The following is a 23,913-nucleotide window of genomic DNA, read 5'->3' as shown; positions in this document are numbered from 1 at the left end:
TGATTGTGATGGAATTAACATCTTCTGTAATGCTGGAACCAAACATTATTTTGGGAACTTCCATCTAGAAACATTAATATTTGTGCTCACAATCTTTAAAAAAATGACGTTGTACAAATAAACAATTGATCTTTGAGATAGCTGACAAGTGCAGCAGTTTGAAATCAACAGAATTATAACCTAGCATACTGAGTGCACCTTTCATTCAAAAGTTGTGCTGGACTGTATTTACTGGTTATTTTCCTTTTAAGACTATCAGTTAAACTATCTTTCTGAGCTAAACATCCAATGACAATGAGCTATGCTCACAGAAGATGGTTATGCAATGTATTATGTTTACGGGAATCCTAATGCTTACAGCCATTCATTGGAAGTAAAGTCTTACATGCTTTGTTTTTCGTTGCTTTGGCTGTCATTCAGAAAACCATGAGTGTAACAAGAATCTAATAAAGAAAGGTAATTGTTGAAAAGATAGTTGTGTAAGTCTGTGAAAGCATTACAAGTAAAAATAAAATAAAAGTAAAAAAAATAATAAAAATAAAAGAACAAATAAAAAAAGACAAAAATGTGGTGGCACCTTAAGGACTAAGTGTTGTATTTTCTTAATGTACACTAGCAGCGCAGACATGTCCACTTCTTCAGACATAAGAGAAAGAGATATAGCATGGCAAATTTATACGTGACATCAAAATATAGTGATCAAAATACAGAGATCATGGTTCCTTGGTTGATTGGTAAGAAAGTCAGTGAGAGCATTTTTAATATGCAGGTATTTCACTGAAGCTTGTGCTGCAAAGGATACCAGACCTCACATCAGAAAATAATAACAGTAGAATAACATGAATTTTAATTAGATTGGCTTTTTACAGTTGCTAATAAACTTTCTTTTATAGGAGGTTTTGTAAACAACTGCAGTGATGTGTGAATTACCCGTCAATGGATGACTATAAGAACAGAGTAAAGAATATGTTTTACCTTCGAAGTTTCTAAGGTGGATCTGTTAAGGAGGGAAATACCTGGTAAATACAGTGCAGTACAATGTTTGTGGTGCTTATAATTAGCCTTTAACGTGCTGTCACATTTTTGTCTTTTTTATTTGTTCTTTCATGTTTTACTTTTATTTTGTTTTTACCTGTAAAGGAAGGTAAACAGCCACTTATAAACTGTGCCTTCCAAGGCCTGTAATGGAAATATGTACATTAGTTAACAGTACTGCATATTTTGAAAAAAACTTGTAATTATGGCCATCTGAAAAACATATTTTCTTTAGATTTAAAAGATAAAATAGATTAATATAGAGGCCACAGGATATTAAGCTTACCAGTAAAGTTGGCTTTCTTCTGTAACATCAAAAGTTCAGATACTTTTAAAAGCAGAGAAGTATCACACAGTGCACTTGTTTGAATGAGCCGTTAGGTAACAGCTGCTCAGTCTGAAATTGCGGGCTGTCAAAATGCACAACTAGCATGCTTTGTGTAAGCCACAAAGAAGACATGCAGAAAGGTCAGGTTACGCACTTCCCAAATAAAAGCTGATATACTAGATCTCTGACAGGAGGATTTTTTTTTCATTAAGGACTGCCAGACTTAGTAGCAGTACAATCTACAAACAATTCAAGTTGAAATATTTGTACAGTGGTGCCTCGTTTAACGGGCGCCCTGTTTAACGACGAATCTGCATAACGATGAAGATTTAGCGATCACATTGCGATGTTCCCTATGGGGAAAAATCGCATTGCGATTTTTCCCCATACACCCCATTTTCGTGCAGCTGATCGGCGGGGCTTCAGGATGATGGGAAAAAGCGCTTCCCCCCATCATCCCAAAGCCCCGTTGATCAGCTGGGCGAAAATACCGGCGGGGGCTTTGGAAGGACCGCAGGGGAGCCCTCCCCCACGGTCCTCCCAAAGACCCCGCCGGCATTTTCGCCCAGGTGATCGGCGGGGCTCCGGGATGATGGGGGGAAGCCCTTCCCCCATCATCCCAAAGCCCCACCAATCAGCTGGGCGAAAATGCCGGCTTCAGGCTGATGGGGGGAGCACTCCCCCCCATCAAAAATGCCAGCGGGAGCTTTGGGAGGACGGGGGAGCGCTCCCCCACGGTCCTCCCAAAGGCCCCATTTTCGCACAGCTGATCGGCGGTTCCAAAATGGCCGCCCACTGTGTTGCCTTGCTTTAGAGGCACCGAAAATGGCCTCCCCTATGGAGGATTTTCGCATAAGGTGAGTTTTTAAGCCCATAATGCATTTTAATGCATTCCTATGGGCTTCTTTATTTCGCATAGCGACGAATCCGGATAGCGACGATTTTTTCCGGAACGGATTGTCGTTGCTATGCGGGGCACCACTGCATTTTATTTGATTGACATTACAAACTAATATCTGTCTACTCTGAAGTTTGTTAAGTTAAATAGGTAATGGGACTTGCTCATAGTTAAATGTGTATACAGGAGGAGTCTTAGTGACAAGAACAAATTTAGTACTGTTATGAGGCATATGGATTGTGAAATTAAAATTAGTTATTTAAATGAAAGCACAAAATGCCTAGACATTTACTTTTAATGAACACTGACTTTTAATGAACTGGACTAGTTGACTCTCTCATTCACTAACCATGTAACTATACAGTGGAGGAAAATGAGCATGGATACACTGTGAAATTACACCTGGGAAGTAAGGTTCAATTATTTCTTACATTTTATATATCAACCTGTTAATGTCATGTACTATTCTGTGAGGTTTACAGAAGGTAAAAACATTATAATAATGTGTTAAATGGTTCAAAAACAGAAAAACAGCTTTAGTTCATCATACAGGAGTCAATGGAGAGAGAGAGGAGAGAAATGGCATTCAAAAGCTTTGTGTGCATTTTGTGAAGGCAGCTCTGCTCTGCTCTTCCAGATTTGCAAGAAGCATGGTTAAGCAAAACTCCATTAACAAGCTGGAAACAAGGCTGATTGACAACTTTTCCTCTCTGTCTCTGCTGATTCTTTGCTCCCTCTCCCCTTGGATCACCTAGTTGCCCTGCACTTGACGAGCAAGCATTAAGTAAAAAGAAGAAGGAAAATGGAACAGGAAGGAAAAGGGAAAATAGACCCAAGCATTGCAGAGGAAAAGATTCAAATGACAGCCGATTTCCCCACTTTCCTGCCTCTCTCATTGCTATAGTTGACTGGAATGGCTTCAAATACAATGGCTACAAGCTCCTCCCATTGGTTCACGTAATCACACCATCTGAACAGATATGAATGTGTTTCATTCCAAAAAAGTAGAAGCCCCAGAGGCAGAGGGGTAAAAAACTATGGATTAGGGAAGAAAAACTCTGGCTTAATTTGCATGGGCCTGTACATCAACTAGTCATTGAAATCTGTGAACCAAATTATTCCAATCTCAGAGCACTTCCTACATTATTTGTCAATGTAGGTGCACCCTCACTCATGCACACTGAAGGCAGCTAAAGTAGCCATGGATCTTGTAGAATGTGCCTTTAAAGCCTCTGGTGGAATTTTGCCAGCCAGTTCATAGGCCAATGTTGCAGTAGACATAATCCATCTTGAAATTATCTGCGAGGATGCAGGACATTGTTTATGTGGGCCATGGAAACATATAAACAATCTTGAAGAGGTGCAAAAGTCCTTAGTCCTGGATGTATAAAACGCTAATGCCCGCCGAACATCTAGTGAATAGAGCATGCGCTCGACTTCTAAGGAAGGGTTAGGAAATAACGTTGGCAGAATCAAAGGCGGATTGAGGTGAAAACCTGAAACAACTTTGGGAAGGAAGGAGATATCAGGATACAAAATTACCTTTTCTGGGGAAAAACTGTAGATATGGGGCATCAGCCAGAAGGGCAGCCAATTCACTCACTCTCATTGCAGAAGTTTATTTATTTATTTATTTATTTAATTTATATGCCACCCACACTACCCAAAGGTCTCTGGGCGGCTTACAACATTTAAAATACAATCAAATTTCAGAACAATTAAAATACAATTAATATATATATATATATATAAATTGCCATCGGACCCACAGCTAATATTATTTCAGTTAAAAGCCTTCTGGAACAGGAAGGTTTTGACCTGGTACCAAAATGTCATCAGTGTCGGCGCCAGACAAATCTCAGTCGGGAGGGCATTCCATAGTCTGGGGGCAGCTGCGGAAAAGGCCCTTTGTCTACAAGCCATCCCTCTTAAATCCTTGAGGGGACGGCTCTTTCAAAAGGGCCCCCTGGCTAGATCTTAACTGCTGGGTAGGTTCATATGGAAGGAGGCGGTCCTTCAGGTATCCAGGGCCCAAGCCATTTAGGGCTCTATATGTCAAAACAAGCACTTTGAATTGGGCCCGGGCAGCAACTGGTAGCCAATGTAACTTAAACAGAATCGGCTTGATATGTTCCCTGGCAGCCGCACCATTCACCAGCCGCGCAGCTCGATTCTGGAACAGTTGCAGTCGCCGGACCATCTTCAAAGGCAGCCCCACGTAGAGAGCATTGCAGTAATCTATGCAGGATGTTACCAGTGCGTGTGTAACTGTCATGAGACTCCACTCATCCAGGTAGAGCCGCAGCTGGTATAATTTCCGCAGCTGAAGGAAGGTGCCCCTGGCCACCGAGTCTACCTGGAACAAAGTTTTGAAGAAGAGGATTCGAAAGTCTGATGAAGCCATTGGCCCGAATGGCGGACGGGTCAGGGCTCGCAAAACCCTCAAAGTTGGCAAATCTTGACCACTGTTTTCTGGATTAGCAGGATAGGTGAAAACAGGTAGAGGAGACAGTCCTCCCAGTCCACCATGAAGGCATCTCCCAGTGGTGCTCTGCCTGTCCCCGCTCGAGAGCAAAACATGTTGCATTTGGTGTTGTACTGATTCGCAAACACGTCTATAACTGAAGATCCCCATCGATCGCATATCATTGAGAACACAGTCGTCGAGCTCCCATTCATGAGTCTGGATGGTCATACAACTCAGCTGGTCGGCTACTTCGTTGTCTGTTGACACATGAGCGGTGATTGTAGAAATGTGATGTTCGTAGCACCATTCACACAGATGGATTGATAGCTACAGAAGCGACATTGAGTGGGTGCCTCCCTTCTTGTTTGTGTAGTACATGGTTGTGGTGTTGTCTGTGACCACTTGAACACCTTGACCTGCTATTAATGGATGAAAGGCCCAAAATGCCTTGATGACTGCCAGCACTTCTAAGTGATTTATATGAGGAAACTTCTCTGGCTTGGACCACAGAGCGTGAATCTTGTGAGGACCACAGTGTGCACCCCATCCAGTAGGGCTGGCGTCTGTTGTTACTTGAATCGTCAGTTGAATGAGTTGGAAAGGGCAGCCCATGAGCTGATGTGGAAGAAATGTCCACCACGCAAGCTATCTTGTAAGCTCTGGTGTTACACACAGGCGCTTGGTAGGTCTGACTGATATTGAATCGAATTGTGACAGGTACCAGGCCTGTGGAGATCGCATTTTCAAACTTGTGAGTGGTAGAGTTGATGTAGTTGATGCCATGAGGCCCAACAGGTGTTGCCTGTGGTGGGCAGAAATCTTGGCGAAAGGATGGAAGGGATGAATTGCTCTGCGTAATTCCTGAATTCTTTCTGGTGGAAGAAAGATTCTCGCGCTGATTGAATTGAGACGTGCACCTATATAGTCCATGTCCTGAGATGGCTGGAGAGGAGATTTCACCACATTGACCTTCAGGCCCAGGTCTGCCAGAGTTTGAAGAGTGACGTTGGTGTCTTGCACAGCTTTTTGGAAGGAAGCAACTACGATCAACCAATTGTCTATATACGGAAGATTGTGATGTTGTGTAGACGAAGGTATGCTGCTACCAGAGCCATGCATTTTGTAAAGGTGCAGTGGATAGTTCAAAGGGAAGGGTGCAGAACTGATAAGCCATATTAATAAAGAAAAAGAACTGTCCAATGTCCAGGCGAAAATCAGCAGCCGAATACAGTAATAATGATTTAAATCACAAGAGAATCAAAGAGAGTTTGATTGATTAAAAAGAAGGTCATAACAGTCCGTAGTCAAGCCGAATAAGACGATTTAGTTCAAAACAGTCCATGATTCAAAGGCGGGAATTGAATCTATAATCAGTCTATAATCAGAAAACCAGGAGACAACGTACAAATCGAAATCCAAAAGAGTAACCGGTAGACAACCCAAGGTCAAAAACTTTCAGAAATATATCGTAGGATCAAATAAACAGTCCAGAATAAAAAACAGAATATTGAGAAGATAGCTCCAGCACGAGAAGTCCAATTGCAGTGGAAGCAAAAACTAACTGAGGTAACGGGCGGGCGGAGCATGCCCATACAGGGCAACGTACTATTAATCAATTGTTGTAAGCTTTAGAATATTCTGAGGAGTCCTCCGCAGGCGCAGTCTAAACCCATTTGTATGGATTCACAGAGACCACAAAGAAGAATTTAGCATTCACCTCCTTCAAATCTACATTGGTTACTAGTTAATTTATCTATGCCTGAGAAATATACTTGACTAAGCAGCAAACTCCATAATCTTTGGGCATTCTCATATAAAGGTAATAATGCCAGAATCTGGAGGTAATCAACTGGAAGTCAATTTGTTAAAACTAACTCATTTGCAGTTTTATCAATTATGTTACAAGTCATTATTAAAGCCATTAAACAACAATGTTATTAATGGCTTGATGAACTATTATCATTTCTTCCCTAGTTCATTAACATTAAATTATTGTTTCATTTAAAAAAAAACACAGCAACATGTCAATGACAGTAATGGGTGAAATAAAATGACTGTCATTTAATTTAAAGGTTGACTTAGCAATGGTGGTCATTTGGGTAATTTTTATACTTTTTTTTTTGAAACACAAAAATCCAAAGAGATGACAAAACTCCAGTAAAAAGAGAACTGGGCTGGTTTATAAATACTGGATTTGTAAGTTGGATGAGATCAATTTCCCCATCATTATTTAAATATGAATCCACAGGAGAAGCTATGGGAAAGTCGTGAGTAGTGTGTTAAGCATTTCTCTGCTTTTTAGTAATTTTCTATATTTTTGCTCCTTCCAAGATGGTCTGTCAAGGAGAAACTATGATCCAGGTTTGAGGAAAATTAGTTGGCTGCACAATGTACCTTAGTAATTTGCAACTTCCCCAAAACAAATAGTAAAGAGCCATAGCTTATTGGCAATATTTTATGTATCATTGTACATCAACCATGTACAATTCAAGCACTAAAATATATCCATGTTAATTTACCATTTTTTCTGCTAGCAATCTGTGTTCTAAAAGTGGACAATACATTTATTTGAACCCTGTTTTTACAAATCTTCTGTCAAAAGGCCCATTAACATTCAAGAACATAAACTATTTTCAGCATTTGATACCAAAGGAGAGAATGTATTTTGAATATATCCAAAGCAGTTATGACCTACTTTGTACGTACTGTACTTTAAATCCTGCCTACTTTATCAAAGAGCTTTACCTTCCTATTTTACCTAATGTAAGCATAATGAAATCAGTTATCTGTACATAGTGCTTTGTTGACATTATAATCTAAAGTGTTTTACAATCCTTGAAAGCAAGACATTTTAGATACATCCTGAAATTGCACACTTGCACACTCACTTCTGAACTACTTCAAGATATAGTTGTATGCCTATTTTGAAACAGGGACAGCTCATTCATATGCTTTCAAAGGACACCGCAGTTAGATTTATCCCTTTGAAAAGGGCTATACAGTGGTGCCCAGCTTGATGACGACCCCAGACGACTAAATTGCTTTATGATGACTTTTTGCAATCGCTATAGTGATCGCAAAACGATGTTTCTATGGGGTTTTTTCACTTTATGTCATTTCGGTCCCTGCTTTGGGAACCGTTTTTTGGCTGGATGACGATCAAAAACAGCTGATCAGCGGTTCGCAAAATGTCCCCGCTGTTTTCCAGACCTATTTTCGCAACACAGGGATCGTAAAATGGCCACCCTATGGAGGATCACTGGATGATCAGGTATTTCCCCCATTGGAACACATTAACCGGTTTTCAATGCATTCCAATGTGTTTTTTTTTGTTGGGTTTTTTTTTGCTTGACGATTTCGCTTAACAGCGATTTTCCTGGAACGGATTATCATCATCAAACAGGGCACCACTGTATACTTGGAAGTAATCATAAAACAACCTGGTCAAGCTAACTATCCTCATCGTCATCTTAGAACTGCAGAGCTGGAAGGGACCCTATGGATCATCCAGTCCAGCTTCTGTCAAGGAGACACTGTGGGGACTTAATCTCCCAACCTCTGGCTCTATATCCAGATACCTAAACCACTGAGCTAACCAGCTGCATGAGCAATTGTAATCCTGACCATCAGTAGATTGTAACATTTTCCAACACAACACTGCCTCCATATATCCCGCTGCCAGGCAGTTGGCTGGTTGGGGGCACATTCCCCCTCCAATACCAGGAGGGCGGGACCAGCATGTGATGGAGACATGTTGCAGCCACATCATGCATTGGGGTGGGGCCATGGGGCTTGTATAGTGAGCCCCACCACAAAGCAGGCTTCTCTTTGTTGCTGCTTATTGGGAAATTGGCCTGAGGATGTCTTTCCATTTCAGCTGGATGGGGCAAGGTTGGCAGTGCACAGCACCACTCCAGGGCAGGGTGCTTGCCTGGCCCAGACTGGGAAGAGGCCAGGTTGGTTCACCTGCTCCTGTTTGTAGGTTTGATGCAATACCTTTGGCCTCACCTCAGTTCAGGGATTCAACAGTCAATGAACCCATCTCTTGTACCCTGCCTCTTTATTTACTGATTAGAGGGAACAAATACAGTCAGCTCCCTTGGGCACACCAGTAAAGGAAATGTCCTGTATTAGACTGAATTCTATAAATTTGGAGAGAGCAATACCAAATTTGTCAATGCTGATTTTGAGCAATAGCTAAGGCCCTACTATTCCCCACAGTATAACCAGCCAACAAATATTCAGCTTTGATTATTTACCTTTCAGCATGGTCTTTCCAGTTGATCCTCCTAAAATATTTAATGTACCACTTCTTGAGCCCAGTGATGTAGTTGCTTCTAGTAAAGCACCACCAATAAACTCTGAAAGAGAAGTCCTGCGTAAAGTAGCCCGGTATTCAGGAGCTTGCTGAGTACATGATTTTATGGAAGAATTTTCACCTTTGCACCAACAATTTGTACCGTGGTACTGAGTCAGAGGTTCCCTCAAAGGGCGAGGAAAGTAATTCAAAGAATCTCCTGTTCCTTTTGCTGACTTCAAAATCTGTCAAGAAGAAAAGAAAATATTTTTGAGGGTTTCAGCTGAACTATACGTTGAAGGTTTTTGCTGTTGTTTTCGTTAGTTTTGTTAAAGACAGTATAGAAAAACAAAGCAACTCTTCAAATGCTGGTCTTAAGTAGGACACAGAAGTATTCCTTGAACCCTGAGCTGATTTGAGTCAGGTTCTCAAGCAACAGAAAACCCAAACACTGTTGGCAGAGCAATAGCTTAAGAAAGTTTTAACCACTACTGGCCACCAAAAGGTGAATTTTAAAGGAAGTTATGAATGAAGAGGTGGCTCCACATAGGTGTTTGAGAGTTCCAGCCTCAGCAAGCATCAATAGAGTTGAGTAGGCAGAACATTTAGACTCTCACAGAGGAGAGGCAGAGGGTGGTAGAACTCCAGGAATTAAAGTAACAGGACAGGAAAAACAGACATGACAATCCAAAGGTAAAAACCATTTTAAAATTCTCTGCTGCTTTGAATAGAAGGGTTCTACAACAGAAGAACACTATTCCAACTTTTGCTCCTAGCTACGTGAGGGATGACAACAGTGTAACTAACGTGCTGCATGCAGCCCCCAATGTTATTCAGGGCCCCGTTTCATTTTTCTGTTCCTGGGAGCCTCCAAGAGGTAAACATTTGTTATTTAATGGATATAGGGATGCCCAAGCTCTCCAAAAGCCCTCAACCCCACTCAAAAGAAGGTTGGCAGTAGAAATCTCACAACTGAAGTGTCTCCCACATCATTCCCCCCCCCCCCAAACGTTCAGAAGCACACAGATCCTGAGGGCTTGAAAAATGGTCCTGCATACTCCTGTTCCATACACAGAAAGAATCAATCTGCCAAGTTAAGATAGTACTCTATCTATCTGATGGCCCATGAAAGCCCAGAATAGTTCTTTTACCTTTTAAGGAGCCACAAGAACCTTTGCTGCTTAGAAATAAAGTACAGTAGGACCCTATATCCGTGGTTTCAGTTATCTGAGGTATACCCCAACCTTATGCACAACACACAAGGGGTGGCCCTTGTGGCTTTTGTCCCTCCTCCTCGCACATTGTATATAGGGTACACTACTATCCGTGGTTTCAAGTATTTGTGGTAGATCATGGAACGGATCCCCCATGGATACAGTGGTCCTATGGTATCTGCAAGGTATATTTTGTGAAGAGCAGCCTACAGTACTTTAATATTTAATAAGCTGAGAAACAACACTATCTATGACTTGTAATGTTGAGACAACCTGACCTTTGATGAGTTAATTCCTTTCTTCAGTCTGCAGAGCACCCTGTGAGATCCTCGATCAGTTACTATCATTAATCATACTCAGCATTATTAAGATAATGTATCTGGAGAATTAGCCAAACAAAAGACTAGATTATGAAAAAACTATCCTACAAAATGGAGGGAGGGAACTACATGGAAACTCATTAACCTACTTAAATTAAAATACTACATTTTCAAAATATTGTACATGGTCTTGAAGCTCAGTAACACAGCTATGTCTGGTGTCCAAAAGGTCCCAAGTTTAATTGTTAGTGTCTCTACAGGAGTACTAAAGACCCATACTTGAAACCCTAAGGACCCAGTGGCACCCAGTGTAGCTCATGGGTGAACAAACGGGTAGACACAACTGTTCCCGGTTCTTGGAAGGCCACTCTTACACCAAATATTTCTCACATATTTTAAAATTTAAAACATTCTCAGTCTAAACAAAATGACAACCCTAAGAGCATGTGAGATGTTCAAGAAGTGATTTTCCATTGCCACTACCAATGTGTGGTTCAACATCACCATTACCAGTGAGTTTTCATGACTTAGAGGGACTTGAACCCAGGTCTTCTGAGTCCTAGTCCAGTACTCTATCCACTACATGACACTGGCTTTAAAAAGACAAGAGTTGAAAGTACTGGTGATTAAATATTGTAATTTGTTCTAATATAGAAATTACTATTGTTCTTCCTGCTAAAATGTACTACGCACTTTATAAAAGATACAGTAAAAAGGTTTGATTCCCACCCAAAGTAGTCTACAGCCTAAACAAAATGGTCAATGCATGATCACCGCAAGGCAATTAAAAAAAAAATTAAGCCTACTATCACATTACAGAGCCTCTTCATTTTATCACCTTCAACAATGTTAATGAAAGAATTTAATAGACAGCTTTTTATTCTAATTATTTATTCTAATTATATTCTAATGAATATACTTCGAAGAAAGTACAGTTAAACAATAAAATCTTCATCAAAAAAAGACAAAACACAGATATAATTGCATGAAAACCAATCTAAATTCAACACAATATGATAAAAAAAACCCTGACCAAATAAAAACTTTTTAGCTGATGCTGAAACATCAGAGTTGAGACAGGAATTCATTCCAAGAGCATTCCAAAGAATGCTCTGCCCAAAAGAATCAAGTTCCATTCACCAGGCTCTTCGTGTCCAGGGTCAGTGGGGCACAGAACAAGGTCAAAAGAGCAGGTTTTAATACCTGGGTGACTGGGAAGAAAGATGGTGATAAAGTACCTTGGGTGTTTCCATTCTAAGATTTTATTGTGCAGTCATCCTACCTCCTTCACAGAATTTTATGGGGCATTCAGACAATGCCTTCCATTTTTATTTCTTTTGTGTTCTCCCACCAAATTCTCTTTCTAAATCTTCCACTTCCAGAAACTCTGTGAAGGATGAAGCAATGAAATAGCTGGTAGCACAAGAGCCCTCTATTTGGAATAACTCCCGAATTCTAAAGCTAAAACTACCACTCTCAATTATGCACAAAACCAGACAAATATGTAAAGGAAGGTGTGGCAATCTACCTTGTTGCCCCTATTTATTTGGCCCTCACAATGGATCATGCCCTTTTCCTTCACGCCGCCACCAGGTATTCCCCTAATACCAATTATGTTATACACGGGTGCTGCCAAAACTAAGGGTTATTGAACTTAGGAATCAGAGGTTTAATCAACAAATTTTCTTTTATTGTCAAGTAAATCATAAAGGTAAATTGTGTAGGAACTGTATCAGGTATTAACACGGATTGGAAAATGTATGCAGTCACTTTTATTCCAAACTACGATGTACTTGTAATCAATATCTCTCTTATAGTACTTATGATTTCATTCCTGCTTGTTGAATATATTTTAACCCTCACAACTAACACTCTCAGCTCAATTCACTAATCCTCTCTTTCTCTCTCCTAAACCCTAACTGCCATTCCACATCTCCAACTGTCCCTCTAACTCCGCCCCCTCCTGCCCTATCCTTGGCTCCTCCCCCTTGAGCTTCTGTGATGGACAGGCAGGAATGATGTCACCTGTTGGCATTTCACCACAGAAGGGTGGGAAGAAGCAGATAATATCTTTCTGATTATTTATAACGAAATTAAACAAGAGCAATCTGAGGATAAGAACATTCAGAGTGAGACATCTTATACTCTGGTACAGTGTAAGCCCCCCCTTTCTTCTTTTTCACTTTTTTTTTTTTTTTTTTTTTTTTGGCTACCTTCATGTTGACAACCATTCCCAGACTACCTCAGTTCTTGGTATTCTTTTCTTATGTGCTCTGAAAAACAGTTGGGTAGCAAAAAATAATTTCTAATTATCATGGCTAGTTTCCAAAATATTTTAATATTTTGCAGTCTACTAAGATATTTGTTGCTTATGCAGCATTAAAGTTTTTCTTAACTACCAATGTAAATAAATCCTTTGTTTGCAAAAAGAGGCGACAGTGGCTTTTTTGTGAAGATGAGTTGAAAAATAATGATGCTGATTTATTTTACATGAAAGTAGACATCAGACCAATTAACTGTCTCTAAAACGCCAACTGTCTCCTTAAAAAGTCTTCTTCACCTACTATTTTCAAACAATGTCTGGTTTTCTGTCCTGAATAAGAGATCAGTTCAATTACATTCAGAGATATAGGCAGAGAAATAGGTAGGCAGATGTCACCCATATCACTTTGGAATCTGACATCGCAAGAAATCTTCTTCGTTGTTTCTATTTCATTTATATGATATTTTCCTCAAACATTTACACTTAGCCTGGCACACACTTCAAGTAAAGCTGGCAAAAGTCGCCATTCCTTGGCTGTTTCTTTAAAACAATTATTTGTTATTCAATGTTTATATGCTCTATCTGTGACTGACTCTAACTGCAATGTATCCAAAATTAAATGAAATGCTGTGTGTGACCTGTTACCAACTTCAGGATAAAAATTAAGGCATGCTAAAGCCCATGATGACTCTTAGCACAGTTATAAGACTACAAGTGCAGGTCAGGGAGCTGGGAAAACATTTCTTAACAAAGGACTTCACCATGCAACTCAATGTGCCTCAGAAGAGGAAAGAATATCAAAACTTCAGGTGCCTGAGATTTCTCTTGTCTTGCTTCAACATATGCACTATCATCTCTCTTCAATAACAACAGAAGGGATGTGAAATTGCATTTAAATAACAGTGGCTATGAGTATCAATTGTGAAGCAGGATGTAAAGTACTAAATAAACACCAATCAAAAAACTAAGATTCCCCAGCCCAAAATCTGACCTAGAATTTTGTGTTTTTTTACAAATTTTTACAATTTACAAATTTTACAAATAAGGAGAAAACACTTTTAATAAGAGAAATACAAGCACATTCCTTTCATAAAATGGCTTATTAGGGATTGGTTGTCGGGATTAAAGGACACAAAACAAGAATGTAAGATTCTGCAAATTGGAACCTCCACTTTAGCAGACCAGCTACAGGGCGCATATAATGCACCTGTTACAAGCATGGCACTAGCTACCAGTCTGTTTCTGGGCCCAATGCAAAGTGCTGGTCATTACCGATAAAGCCCTATGCAGCTTGGGTCCAGGATCCCTGAAGAACCGTATCTCCCTATATGCGCCTTCTCGGCGATTAAGATCAGCAGAGGAGGTCCTCCTCTTGGTCCCATTGCCAGCACAAGCACAGCTGATGGGGACACAGGAGAGGGCCTTTCCTGTGGCAGCTCCTAGGCTATGGAACACTCTCCCTCAGGAGATCAGGATAGCCCCTTTCCTTTTATCCTTCAATTCACCACTCTGCCTTCTTGACAGGGGCTGAACCTGATGATCCACAGGGTCCTTTCCAGCTCTGCAGTTCTCAGTTTATTATTATTAATAATAAATCATTGGAGATTTGGTGAGTCAGCTCCTCCATAAGTTCTCTTTATGCAGTGAGCCTACTCTACTGCAGCTTAATACTAGATGCCAGTATTTCCCCTTGTGTGATGTCCTGTACAGGGAACTGAGTATGTGGCCAGTATGCATAACAACAGGGCTAGCAGTGGAGTACTGTAACCTCTACTACACATGCTTCCTACTTTCACATACATTTGAGAAGCTACAGGGTGGGAGTTAGAATCATGCAGCTTCTGGGTCAAATGTGGCCATTGAAATTTGGCGGAGGGGCTCTAGAGAGGAAAAACATTTTTCATGTTTTTCTAAAGTTTAATTTTCTAAAAGGGAGAATTATCCTTTTCTAGAAGAGAAAATTCTCTTCTAAAACAAGATGCAATTACAGAAAATTAGAACACATCTATATTTATTTGAAGAAATAACTGGTTTAAAAGTGAACTGGGAGAAATCTGAATGTATTTTATTAAATCATTTAGAAGCAGACAAGCAGAAACTGAAAAAAAGAATTTAAAGGAAGAATAGAAAGTGTAATTAAATATTTAGGAATTTATATTACATGGAATTTACAAGATATAATTAAACTAAGTATGGAAAAATTGAAGAAAGAAATTAATGAACAGATAAATCAGTATCAAAAATTAAAACTGTCTTAGTTTGGGAGAACAGTGTTATTTAAAATGAAGATCATCCCTAAATTGGACTTTGTATTTTGGATGCTCCCCCCAAAAATCAAAGAAAAATATTCGAAAGATTGGCAGATGTTAATGAATAATTATTGTAATGGAATAAGCAAACAAGGATTAATAACATACTATGGTACGTTCCACAAAAAGAAGGAGGGCTTGGATTATCCAATATTAGATTACATTACATCTCAGATCAACTTAGACATATACCAGATATTATGGTACAAAATAGAAATTTAATATGGAAGGAACAGGAAATGCCAGAATACCCTGATAGACTGGAGGGCTTCTCCTTTAAAGAAACAACTGTAGAAGAAATTAACAGAATATTTAACCCTTTTCTGATGAATACAGTAGAGTGCTGGAATAATTATAGATATATAATGAGTCCACCTATTTCATCATTATTAAGTAGTGGCGGTCCAGAGTTTCCCCAAAACTCTTAAAAACAAACTTAAAGAAGTATTAATAGAGAAAGGGTTAAACACAATAAAGAGTTAGATGAAAAAGATAAAAGATAAGAATACTATAAAGGAAATTTTTGGAGGGGGGGAGAAGAGGGAATATATTTGCTAAACATACTCCAAATGGAAAACTGGACTAGGGAGTGAACAAGAAAAGGAGAGATTAGAAAACTGACAAAATGTGAGGAGATTATCAAAGACTAAATCAAGAAGGAGGAAGCAAAAGAAAGGGAACAGTTAGTGTAATTTATAAAATTTTAGTACATTCAGGATTCAATCAAACAACGATGAAAAATCAGTGGCAGGAGGACTCTGAGGAAGAAATTGAAGGAGAGGACTGGAATAAGATATAGTCACAAGTATATGAAGAATATTCTGTAACGGTGAAAGAAAATGGTTATAAGGTAGCATGGAGACGGAATTTAACTCCAGTAAGATTGAATATAATAAATGAAAATATACCATCTTAACACTGGAGATGCAAAAAGGAAAAAAGGGACCTATGTGCATATGTGGTGGATGTGTAAAATAAGAAAAGGCACTGGTTTTCAAATGAATTAGAAAAATTATTGGATGTAATATTCAGACATCGCCAATTATTGTCCTCCTGAACATAATTCAGAAAGACTACTTGCAAAAAGATCAGAAAGAGTTAGTTGTTACAATGGTTACAGTAGTAAGATTAATATTTGTAAAGAATTGGAAAAGTGACAAACAAATTAATCTTGAAGACTGGTATAAAGAAATATGCAGCTTAACAATTAAAAAGTTAAAATGCGAAATGAAAACAAGAAGAGGAATGGTAAAATCTAACAATTTCAAATTTATACTGTTCTTGGAATATGTCTTTTCGAAGGGGAAAGGCTATATGCCAGCAAAAGAAACAATGTACTTTTGGAAACGTATGGGATGAAAGGGAGTATCAACTTATATTATCGGTCACCTAGTCCCAAGGATGAAGTTGGCATGGGTGGAAAATGTTTAATGTGTGTTGTGTGCAGTCACTATTGAGTTTGCATTTTAATTTAATCTTGTTATTTGTTACTTTCCTTTATGTTAAAAATAAAATTAAAAAAATAAAACAAGATGCAAGTCAATTGCACACAAAATTTTAGCAAATAAAATAAATCTGTTGTGGTTTTTTTTTTTAAACCAAAGTTTTAAGAAAAAAAGCAAACACAGAGGTTTGATCTCATTGCTTCTGATAACCTTCAGTCTCATCTTGAGAGGTAGTACAGATTCCTGGGTTTCTGGCGAAAAAGCCCCTAAGCCCCTCTGAGCTTGCTCACTCTGCCACAGAGTGAAAGTAGGTTAGACGATTTGGAAAGGGAGAGGCATGGACTGTCACTTTCCACTATCATTGGAAGGTGAAGAAAGAAACTGCTATCAGGGTTTCATTCTATGAATACACATGCAGCATTAAGTTAGGTTACATTTAAGTTAACATGAATTTTGATGTTCTCCAGGAACTTTCTCTGGTGAACAGGTCTTTTAAAGTTTATTATAAGTTATGTGAAATGTCTTTCACACCTATGTTTTGAGCAATTATCACAGTAAATCTAAAATAATTATTTAAATTGTAACCACCAATGTTTCGCAATGACTTTTTTTTTAAAAAAAAGTCTCATACAATGAGCATGCCATTCTTGGCTCTGCAGACTGAGTTGTAAAAGGTAAACAATCATAAATAACTACCTAGTGAAAGAATAAGACTTAATATATCTAGTCTGTAACTCAGTATAAACAGTCTATAACTCAAGAAGGTGCTGCAAACTTGCCTTCAAATGTGTTCACACACATGGAATTTCATGTTCTGTCTCCACTGTGTTGGTGTTGGAAAATAAAAAGAATGGTTCTGAGAATGAAATTAATAAAGATATCTTTTTCAAATGTGTAAGACACAGTATACAGGTTTTTTTTGAACTGTCAGAAGCAGTGTTACAGATACCTTGTTTCCTTGAAAATAAGACAGAGGGTCTTATATTAATTTTTGCTCCAAAAAATGCATTAGGGCTTATTTTCAGGGGATGTTTTATTTTACAGTTGCTGCACAATGTTGCACAATGGTGGAGGGTGGGGTTTCACTTAACTAGGGCTTATTTTGGGGGTAGGGCTTATATTATGAGCATCCTGAAAAATCCTACTAGGGCTTATATTCAGGCTAGGTCTTATTTTCGGGGAAATAGGGTAGACGGAAGGTTAGTTATAATGACTGCATCATAAACAGTGTTATGGAGAGAAGTAGGCTGTCTCAAAAATTATACATAAAGTAACACTACAATTAACATTCATGGTGCAGAAATGCAGGATGTGAAAAGGCAACTTTCTATATGTCGCCATTAAACACTAAAAGAACAATTAAAAAATACCAGTTAAAAACACTGTAGCTTTTTTAATGTTTTGTTATAAGGAAACTCCTTTAAGACTCACCAAGTGTGAACACATACTCTAGGAACATGTATATTTATATACATATGACAATTATTTGCAAGCACACCATCCTACTACTAACAGCAGAGCTCTTGCCCCAGGTTTACAGTAATTTGTTTTTGTTATTTTCCAGCCCACAACCTAACACCCCAGAATCTCTTCATGTTGCAAGTTACACACGACTAGAGCAGGGCTACACTGTTGAAGGGATGGTGTATCCCTTTTCCAACACAAAAGCAAAATTAGGACATATTCCGTAAGCCGAAAGGTGACAGAATTACTCCAGGAACCAGATCACTATACAGTAAGCAGTTTTATTTATGTATTTAATTTATATTCAGACTCTCTACTAAAAAATAGTGCTCATGTCCAACAATAATAACATTCAAAATGCAGAAGTACAATTAAAACATAAAAAGCAGATAAAAACATTAAAAAGAGATAAAACACAGAACGATGATGCTTATAGCATGCGAACAAAATGTAAGCAGCAAATTGTTACTGAACTGCAACTTGTTAGTTCCCCAATAGAATTCTGGCCATTGGGGTTTCTTTTTTTAAGGGAGAGAGAGAACAAACAATACCTAGCAGTTAAGCCCTATATCAGTACATCATCTTAACAGACAAAAGTATGATTCAATAAGTGTTTCATCTTTCTGTTGGCAGAATGGCAGTGAAGATGGAACTGCCTTGGCAGGGAGGGAGTTCTAGAGACTAGGATCAACCACCAAGAACTCTCTTTTTTAACACTCTTGCCAAACATGCCTCTAAATGACAGGTTACATTCATATTTAAGCTATCATAGACCAGTAAAATAAATATACAGAGTCTATACTACAATGTTTCATGATACCAATGAACTATTCACTAAACCCCTGGGGCTTAATTATCTATACATAGGCATTAATAAGAGCTATGCTTCCACACAGGCTTTCCTGTGATAAGAATGCCCTTCATATGAAATCCTCTTCCAAGACAACGAACTAGTCTTAGAACCAACTATGGCTCCTTTGGCTGCAGGGAAAACACTTTTTGTTTGTTTGTCCAGACCTTTCAGCAAAGCAGCTAGCTAGTTTTAATTTGAGAACTTTTTATTATTTTGTCTGTTTCTATACTTTGTTCTGCCTGCTTTCAGTCATCATCATCATCATCATCATCATCATCATCATCATCATCATCATCATCATCATCATCATCATCATCATCATTCTATCTCAACAATTTCCCAAGAAAATTGGTTTTTTTCTAAAATAAAAAAGACTAACTCCTGTCTATATCATAGTACAATCATATATTCAGATAGTAGTTCAGTGGGACTTACTCCCACTTGAGCAAGAATGGGAGGCTAGGTACTTCACCCTGGATTTGCCTTCAAGCCATATGACATTAAGAGGAACAGCCACTGGTCCTTAATTCGGGGAGTTTGGTTCACTCCTCCTTGAGATTCAACTAGTACCCAAAGCCTTGGTGAAGTGTGCTTAGATTTGCTCTTTCCTTGTCTTACGTTTGCAGGCAATCCACAAGGAGCAAAGTAATAGTGTCATAGCCCTTAAAGCTATTATTCAATCACTCTCCCTTCTAAAGAGCGAGTGGCCATCCGAAGCAGCTCTCTTGGTCAGATTGTGGACCCTATCACTTTGTTACCAAGGAACTGAAGGACAATCCCTGAATGCCACTCTGGAACCAATCCTGCAAGCTAGTCAAAAGCACTGCAGCATAATGCCTCCTATGCTCATTCCACAGAGAAAGCCCAAGAGGACACCATGATCACAAGCTCAGCTTTCCTTTCCTCTTCATCACCTGTGTGACAGAAATACGGCACTAATCTGAATGCTCATTTTAATGAAGAATGCTTTTTGTTGACTAATATACGTATAGGATACAACTTCTTTCCTAGTTATGCAGGTATAACACAAATTACATAACTTTTGGAGGTGAACTGCCTCAAGATAAGAAATCACAGTAGAGCTTGAAGCAATTCACCTCCAAAAGTTATGTCATGATCTATTGCTGAGTGACTCAGCAATCTGTCTCCAAAAGCTACATCACTTCCATAGCTATGCAAGACCATTTTGACTGTAGTGTCACCTACATAGGAAAAACCAGGGCTTACAGGCTTTTCACTGTGTTTTCCATTACGTAATATGCACTGTATAGCACTATAGGGGGGAAAAGTGGTTAGACGTCCACTCTAAGATTTGAAAAAAATGGGCTATCTAGGGCTGTTAAAGGGAGCACTTATGAAGCTGAATTAGCACTCCTACAGGATTCTCTTAGTTTTTTGACAGTGGGGAATGGGGGGGGTAGTTGGGCCCATGGAAATAGTCTTGAGTGGTTGCACTCAGCTCCTATGCGCCACTTTGCCTACCACTGCTGTACAGCAAAGACCACATGGACCTGCAGCAGGCTGCTTCAGCTTCAGCATGACCGCAATGATGGCAAAGGCAAAAACATGTAGTAAGGAAAAATTCATCTCAAATTGTGCAGTAATAAAATCCATTGCTCTTATCATTTGTGCATCATTTCAAGATACTGACTAAAAGATTGTTTTTGAAGGCTTTTTTAAAAGACAACTTTAATTTTCCCATCTTAAGAAAAATGCTTTCCCCCACACATCTATACTTTGAATTAATCTGTATTATCACACAGGTATATATTGCACAGTTTCTGAACACTCTGAGGCAAACTCTCCTTTCATACAAGCAAGAATATTCTCTGACAAAACTTCAAGGCATGCTTGTTGTCCAAAGGGCAAAAAGTAAATCCAAGCAAAGCTGTCCTCTTTCCCCAAAGCATTCTGTGGGTCACATGTGCTTGTGAACATTTGACAATGTACAAATATGGGCTGGAAAGATGAAGTAATTGTCTTATCCAAAAAGCTGTTTTTTAAAAAAATCTAGTAGAACTATATTTTTGTAGTATGCTTTCCTTATATGCCAAATATTTTCCATAATCTTTTAGTTTATGGGAAATTAGGAGATAGTGAAAAGGATTTTCATTAGGGGGTAGTGAAAAAGATTTTAAAGATCAGCATTTACACATTTTCAACACATTATACTTTGTACAAATGAAAGATATTTAAAATGTGAATGTTCTGGCATGAACTATATCAACTAGATATAAACAGTCCAGCCAAAGTGAGAGTCTGGAATGCTATCCTCCAAATTTAACTGCAATGCATTTTATTGTCTCTTGCACAGAAATATTTTGTAGCCTCTACTAACTCATAGCTTTGGAAACACTGTGAGAAATGCATAAATGGCTTTCCCTACTCTAGCCAGATTTTTCTGAAAAACACCCTCAGAAGTCTTGCCCTCTTTGCTTGCTTATATAGCTTTTGGCCTTCAGTGATGCTAGCCAGTCTTGTCCTCCTCCCTTCTGCCTATTCCCAAAGCAATGTTGTTCTTTTGCCTCCTGATGTTCTTTCCTGCCTGAATTGACCAACCCGATTCAAATGATCTTGGACAGAACTGCAGCTTTTAAAGAAATACACTTTAGAAAAAACATTTTGATCAATTTAGTACAACAGCCATTTTATGAGTTAATGAAAGTGAATAGCATGTTCATTAAAGGCCTTATTGCAAGGTGGCATTTTTCATTCTTGTGTCCAATATATAAAATGACAGAATTAATTGAGACCTACTAAGCACTATAATTACTGGGGTAACAGCTTTACAAAACGCTGGTGATCTACTAGCACAGGCCTTTCTTACAAAGTGACTACTATACTAAGCTTTTGCTATAGACAAACCTTTCAGCTTTCACTGTTAAACCCTTATCACGAATCATACTTCCACATTCAATAATATTTATTTCATTTATTTATTTAAAATATTTATATGCCACCTTTCTCCTGAAGGATCCAAAGTGGTTAATATAATAATACACTTATAAATTTTATACATCTTACTAATGTTTACTAAGAACATTTTGCGCGTCCACAGTTAAGCATACTAGCCAGAAACTCAAGACTATAAAGAACCTGTTTTATAGACTGAAAATTCTGCTTTGAATTCTGGAAATTCCTCTGCAATTTGCTAATTTCTGTCAGTACCGATGCAATCTATCAGAAGAACAAAGGAAGTAAAGGAGAGTTAAATTTTAAGCTTCCTTATACCAATATCCAAGTCCCTTGACTACTTTTGAAAAAAATTGCTTACGGGCAAATTACTGTATTTCCCACTGTTTTTAAGTCCACACCTGCTTCTTATGATGCCTGGTGAAAGGGGTGCATGATTAGGTGCATCAGCTCCTCTTCACAAGATAACTCCTAGCTATCCTAGAGCAGACTTAGAAGCAGCCACATTTCTAGCCACCAATAGCAGGCACTGAAGACTTTATAAAGGATCAGATGGGGGGGGGCAGTATCACAAATTATAAATGTGGCACATCCGGTACCAAAATTTTTGGTGGCATGCTATAGCAGCCAGAATAGACAGTTAAACCCTTAGACCTTGGTCTTACATTGCTATATTTGCTGTTTTAGATATTTTAATTTTTGTATGTCTGGTATGGCTCTTTGTAGTGCATGCCAGTCTTTGAAGTTTTGTACAGTGGTGCCTTGCATAACGAGCACCCCGTTTAATGACAAATCTGCTTTGCGATTTTTCCCCATAGGCCCCATTTTCCCCCAGCTGACCGGCGGGCACTTCGGAAGGACCGTGGGGGAGCCCTCCCCCGCGGTCCCTCTGAAGCCTGCGCCACCCAGCTGGGGGAGAAGGCTTCAGAGTGACTGCGGGGGAGGTTTTCCGCCACGGTCCCTCCGAAGCCTGTGCCGCCCAACTGGGGGAAAATGGCCGCCTGCAGCGTTTTTGCGCCTCGCCTACCGAGGCGGCAAAAATGGCGGCCGGATGGGGGATTCTTCACTTACCGGTGAGTTTTTCCCCAATAGGAACGCTTTAAATGGAGTTTCCCCCCCTGCATAGCGAAGAATCTGGATAGCGATGTTAATCCTGGAACGGATTAACGTTGCTATGCGGGGCACCACTGTATTCAATTTTGTATGGCTTGATGCCATAACAATAAAGTATGTATGTATGTATGCATGCATGCATGCATGCATGTAAATGTGCCACATGTGATGGGACAAGTGGTTTGGCTGTAAGCAATGTTCGCTATAAGCTGCGTAGTCATGTGGCCATTCCGCACTGCATCAGTACCGCACAACCAAGCCAGTGTTGCCGCCCACTTGCTTCTGGCTGCAGATGGAACCCTGCACACAAGGGGCAGAGCTCCCACCAAGGGCTAGCGGAAACTTAGAGGGAATGTTGGCTGTAAGGAATTTATTTGGACTTGTCATTTCACAAAGAGAAGTTAATTAATTCACCAGATCATAACATCACAATTAAGACACTTGATAACCAGGGACAATGCGTCATCTACAGTGGACCCTCAACTTACGAAATTAATCCGTATTGGAACGGTGGCTGCAGGTCAAAAAGTCTGTACTGTAGGTCGAGTCTCCAATGACCTACAATGTATTGAAAACTGATTAATCTGTAACCGGCTGTTTTTGTTCCATTTTTTCCCCCCAGTTTGTAGGTTAATTCTCCGGATGGAAGCCGAAGCTAAATTTTGTGGCCAGAGAAGTCTGTAACTCAACAAGTCTGTAAGTGGAGCCGTCTGTAAGTCGAGGGTCCACTGTACAAAGCTAACATGCAGCAGCAACTGAATGAATCCCAACTGACAGATTTTTACTACAGTCTCTAATGTAGTTTGTTCACCACCGGCTGACCAGGCAAAGATTTGTCAGTTGCCATAACAATATCAAAACTGAACTAAGACATCACTACAATATCACTAGTAATTTCTTGCCATTTATTTCAGATCACCAACCCACAGCCAAAATCGAATACAGGATCACTGTTGTCCCATTAAAATAGACAGGACTTTGTTACGTGTAGGTT

The 23,913-nt window shown here is 39.3% G+C and overlaps 1 protein-coding gene across 8 annotated transcripts in view; it reads right to left on the bottom strand.

Annotated features, from left to right (window-relative positions):
* Positions 1-23,913, bottom strand: part of PLCE1 (phospholipase C epsilon 1) — a 201,661-nt gene that overhangs the window by 108,683 nt on the left and 69,065 nt on the right. For 7 of the 8 annotated variants that reach the window (XM_072995309.2, XM_072995312.2, XM_072995313.2 and 4 more), the window contains one exon: positions 8,988-9,270. The exons of the other annotated variant lie outside the window; for it this stretch is intronic. In XM_072995309.2, the coding sequence (XP_072851410.2) occupies positions 8,988-9,270 (283 nt within the window). The remainder of the gene's footprint in view (positions 1-8,987; positions 9,271-23,913) is intronic. 8 annotated transcript variants of the gene reach the window in all.

Source organism: Pogona vitticeps, chromosome 3 (assembly GCF_051106095.1).
Source record: "Pogona vitticeps strain Pit_001003342236 chromosome 3, PviZW2.1, whole genome shotgun sequence".
Classification (NCBI taxonomy): domain Eukaryota; kingdom Metazoa; phylum Chordata; class Lepidosauria; order Squamata; family Agamidae; genus Pogona; species Pogona vitticeps.
Note: the sequence above shows the minus strand (reverse complement) of the source record. Positions and strands in the feature narration are given on the sequence as shown.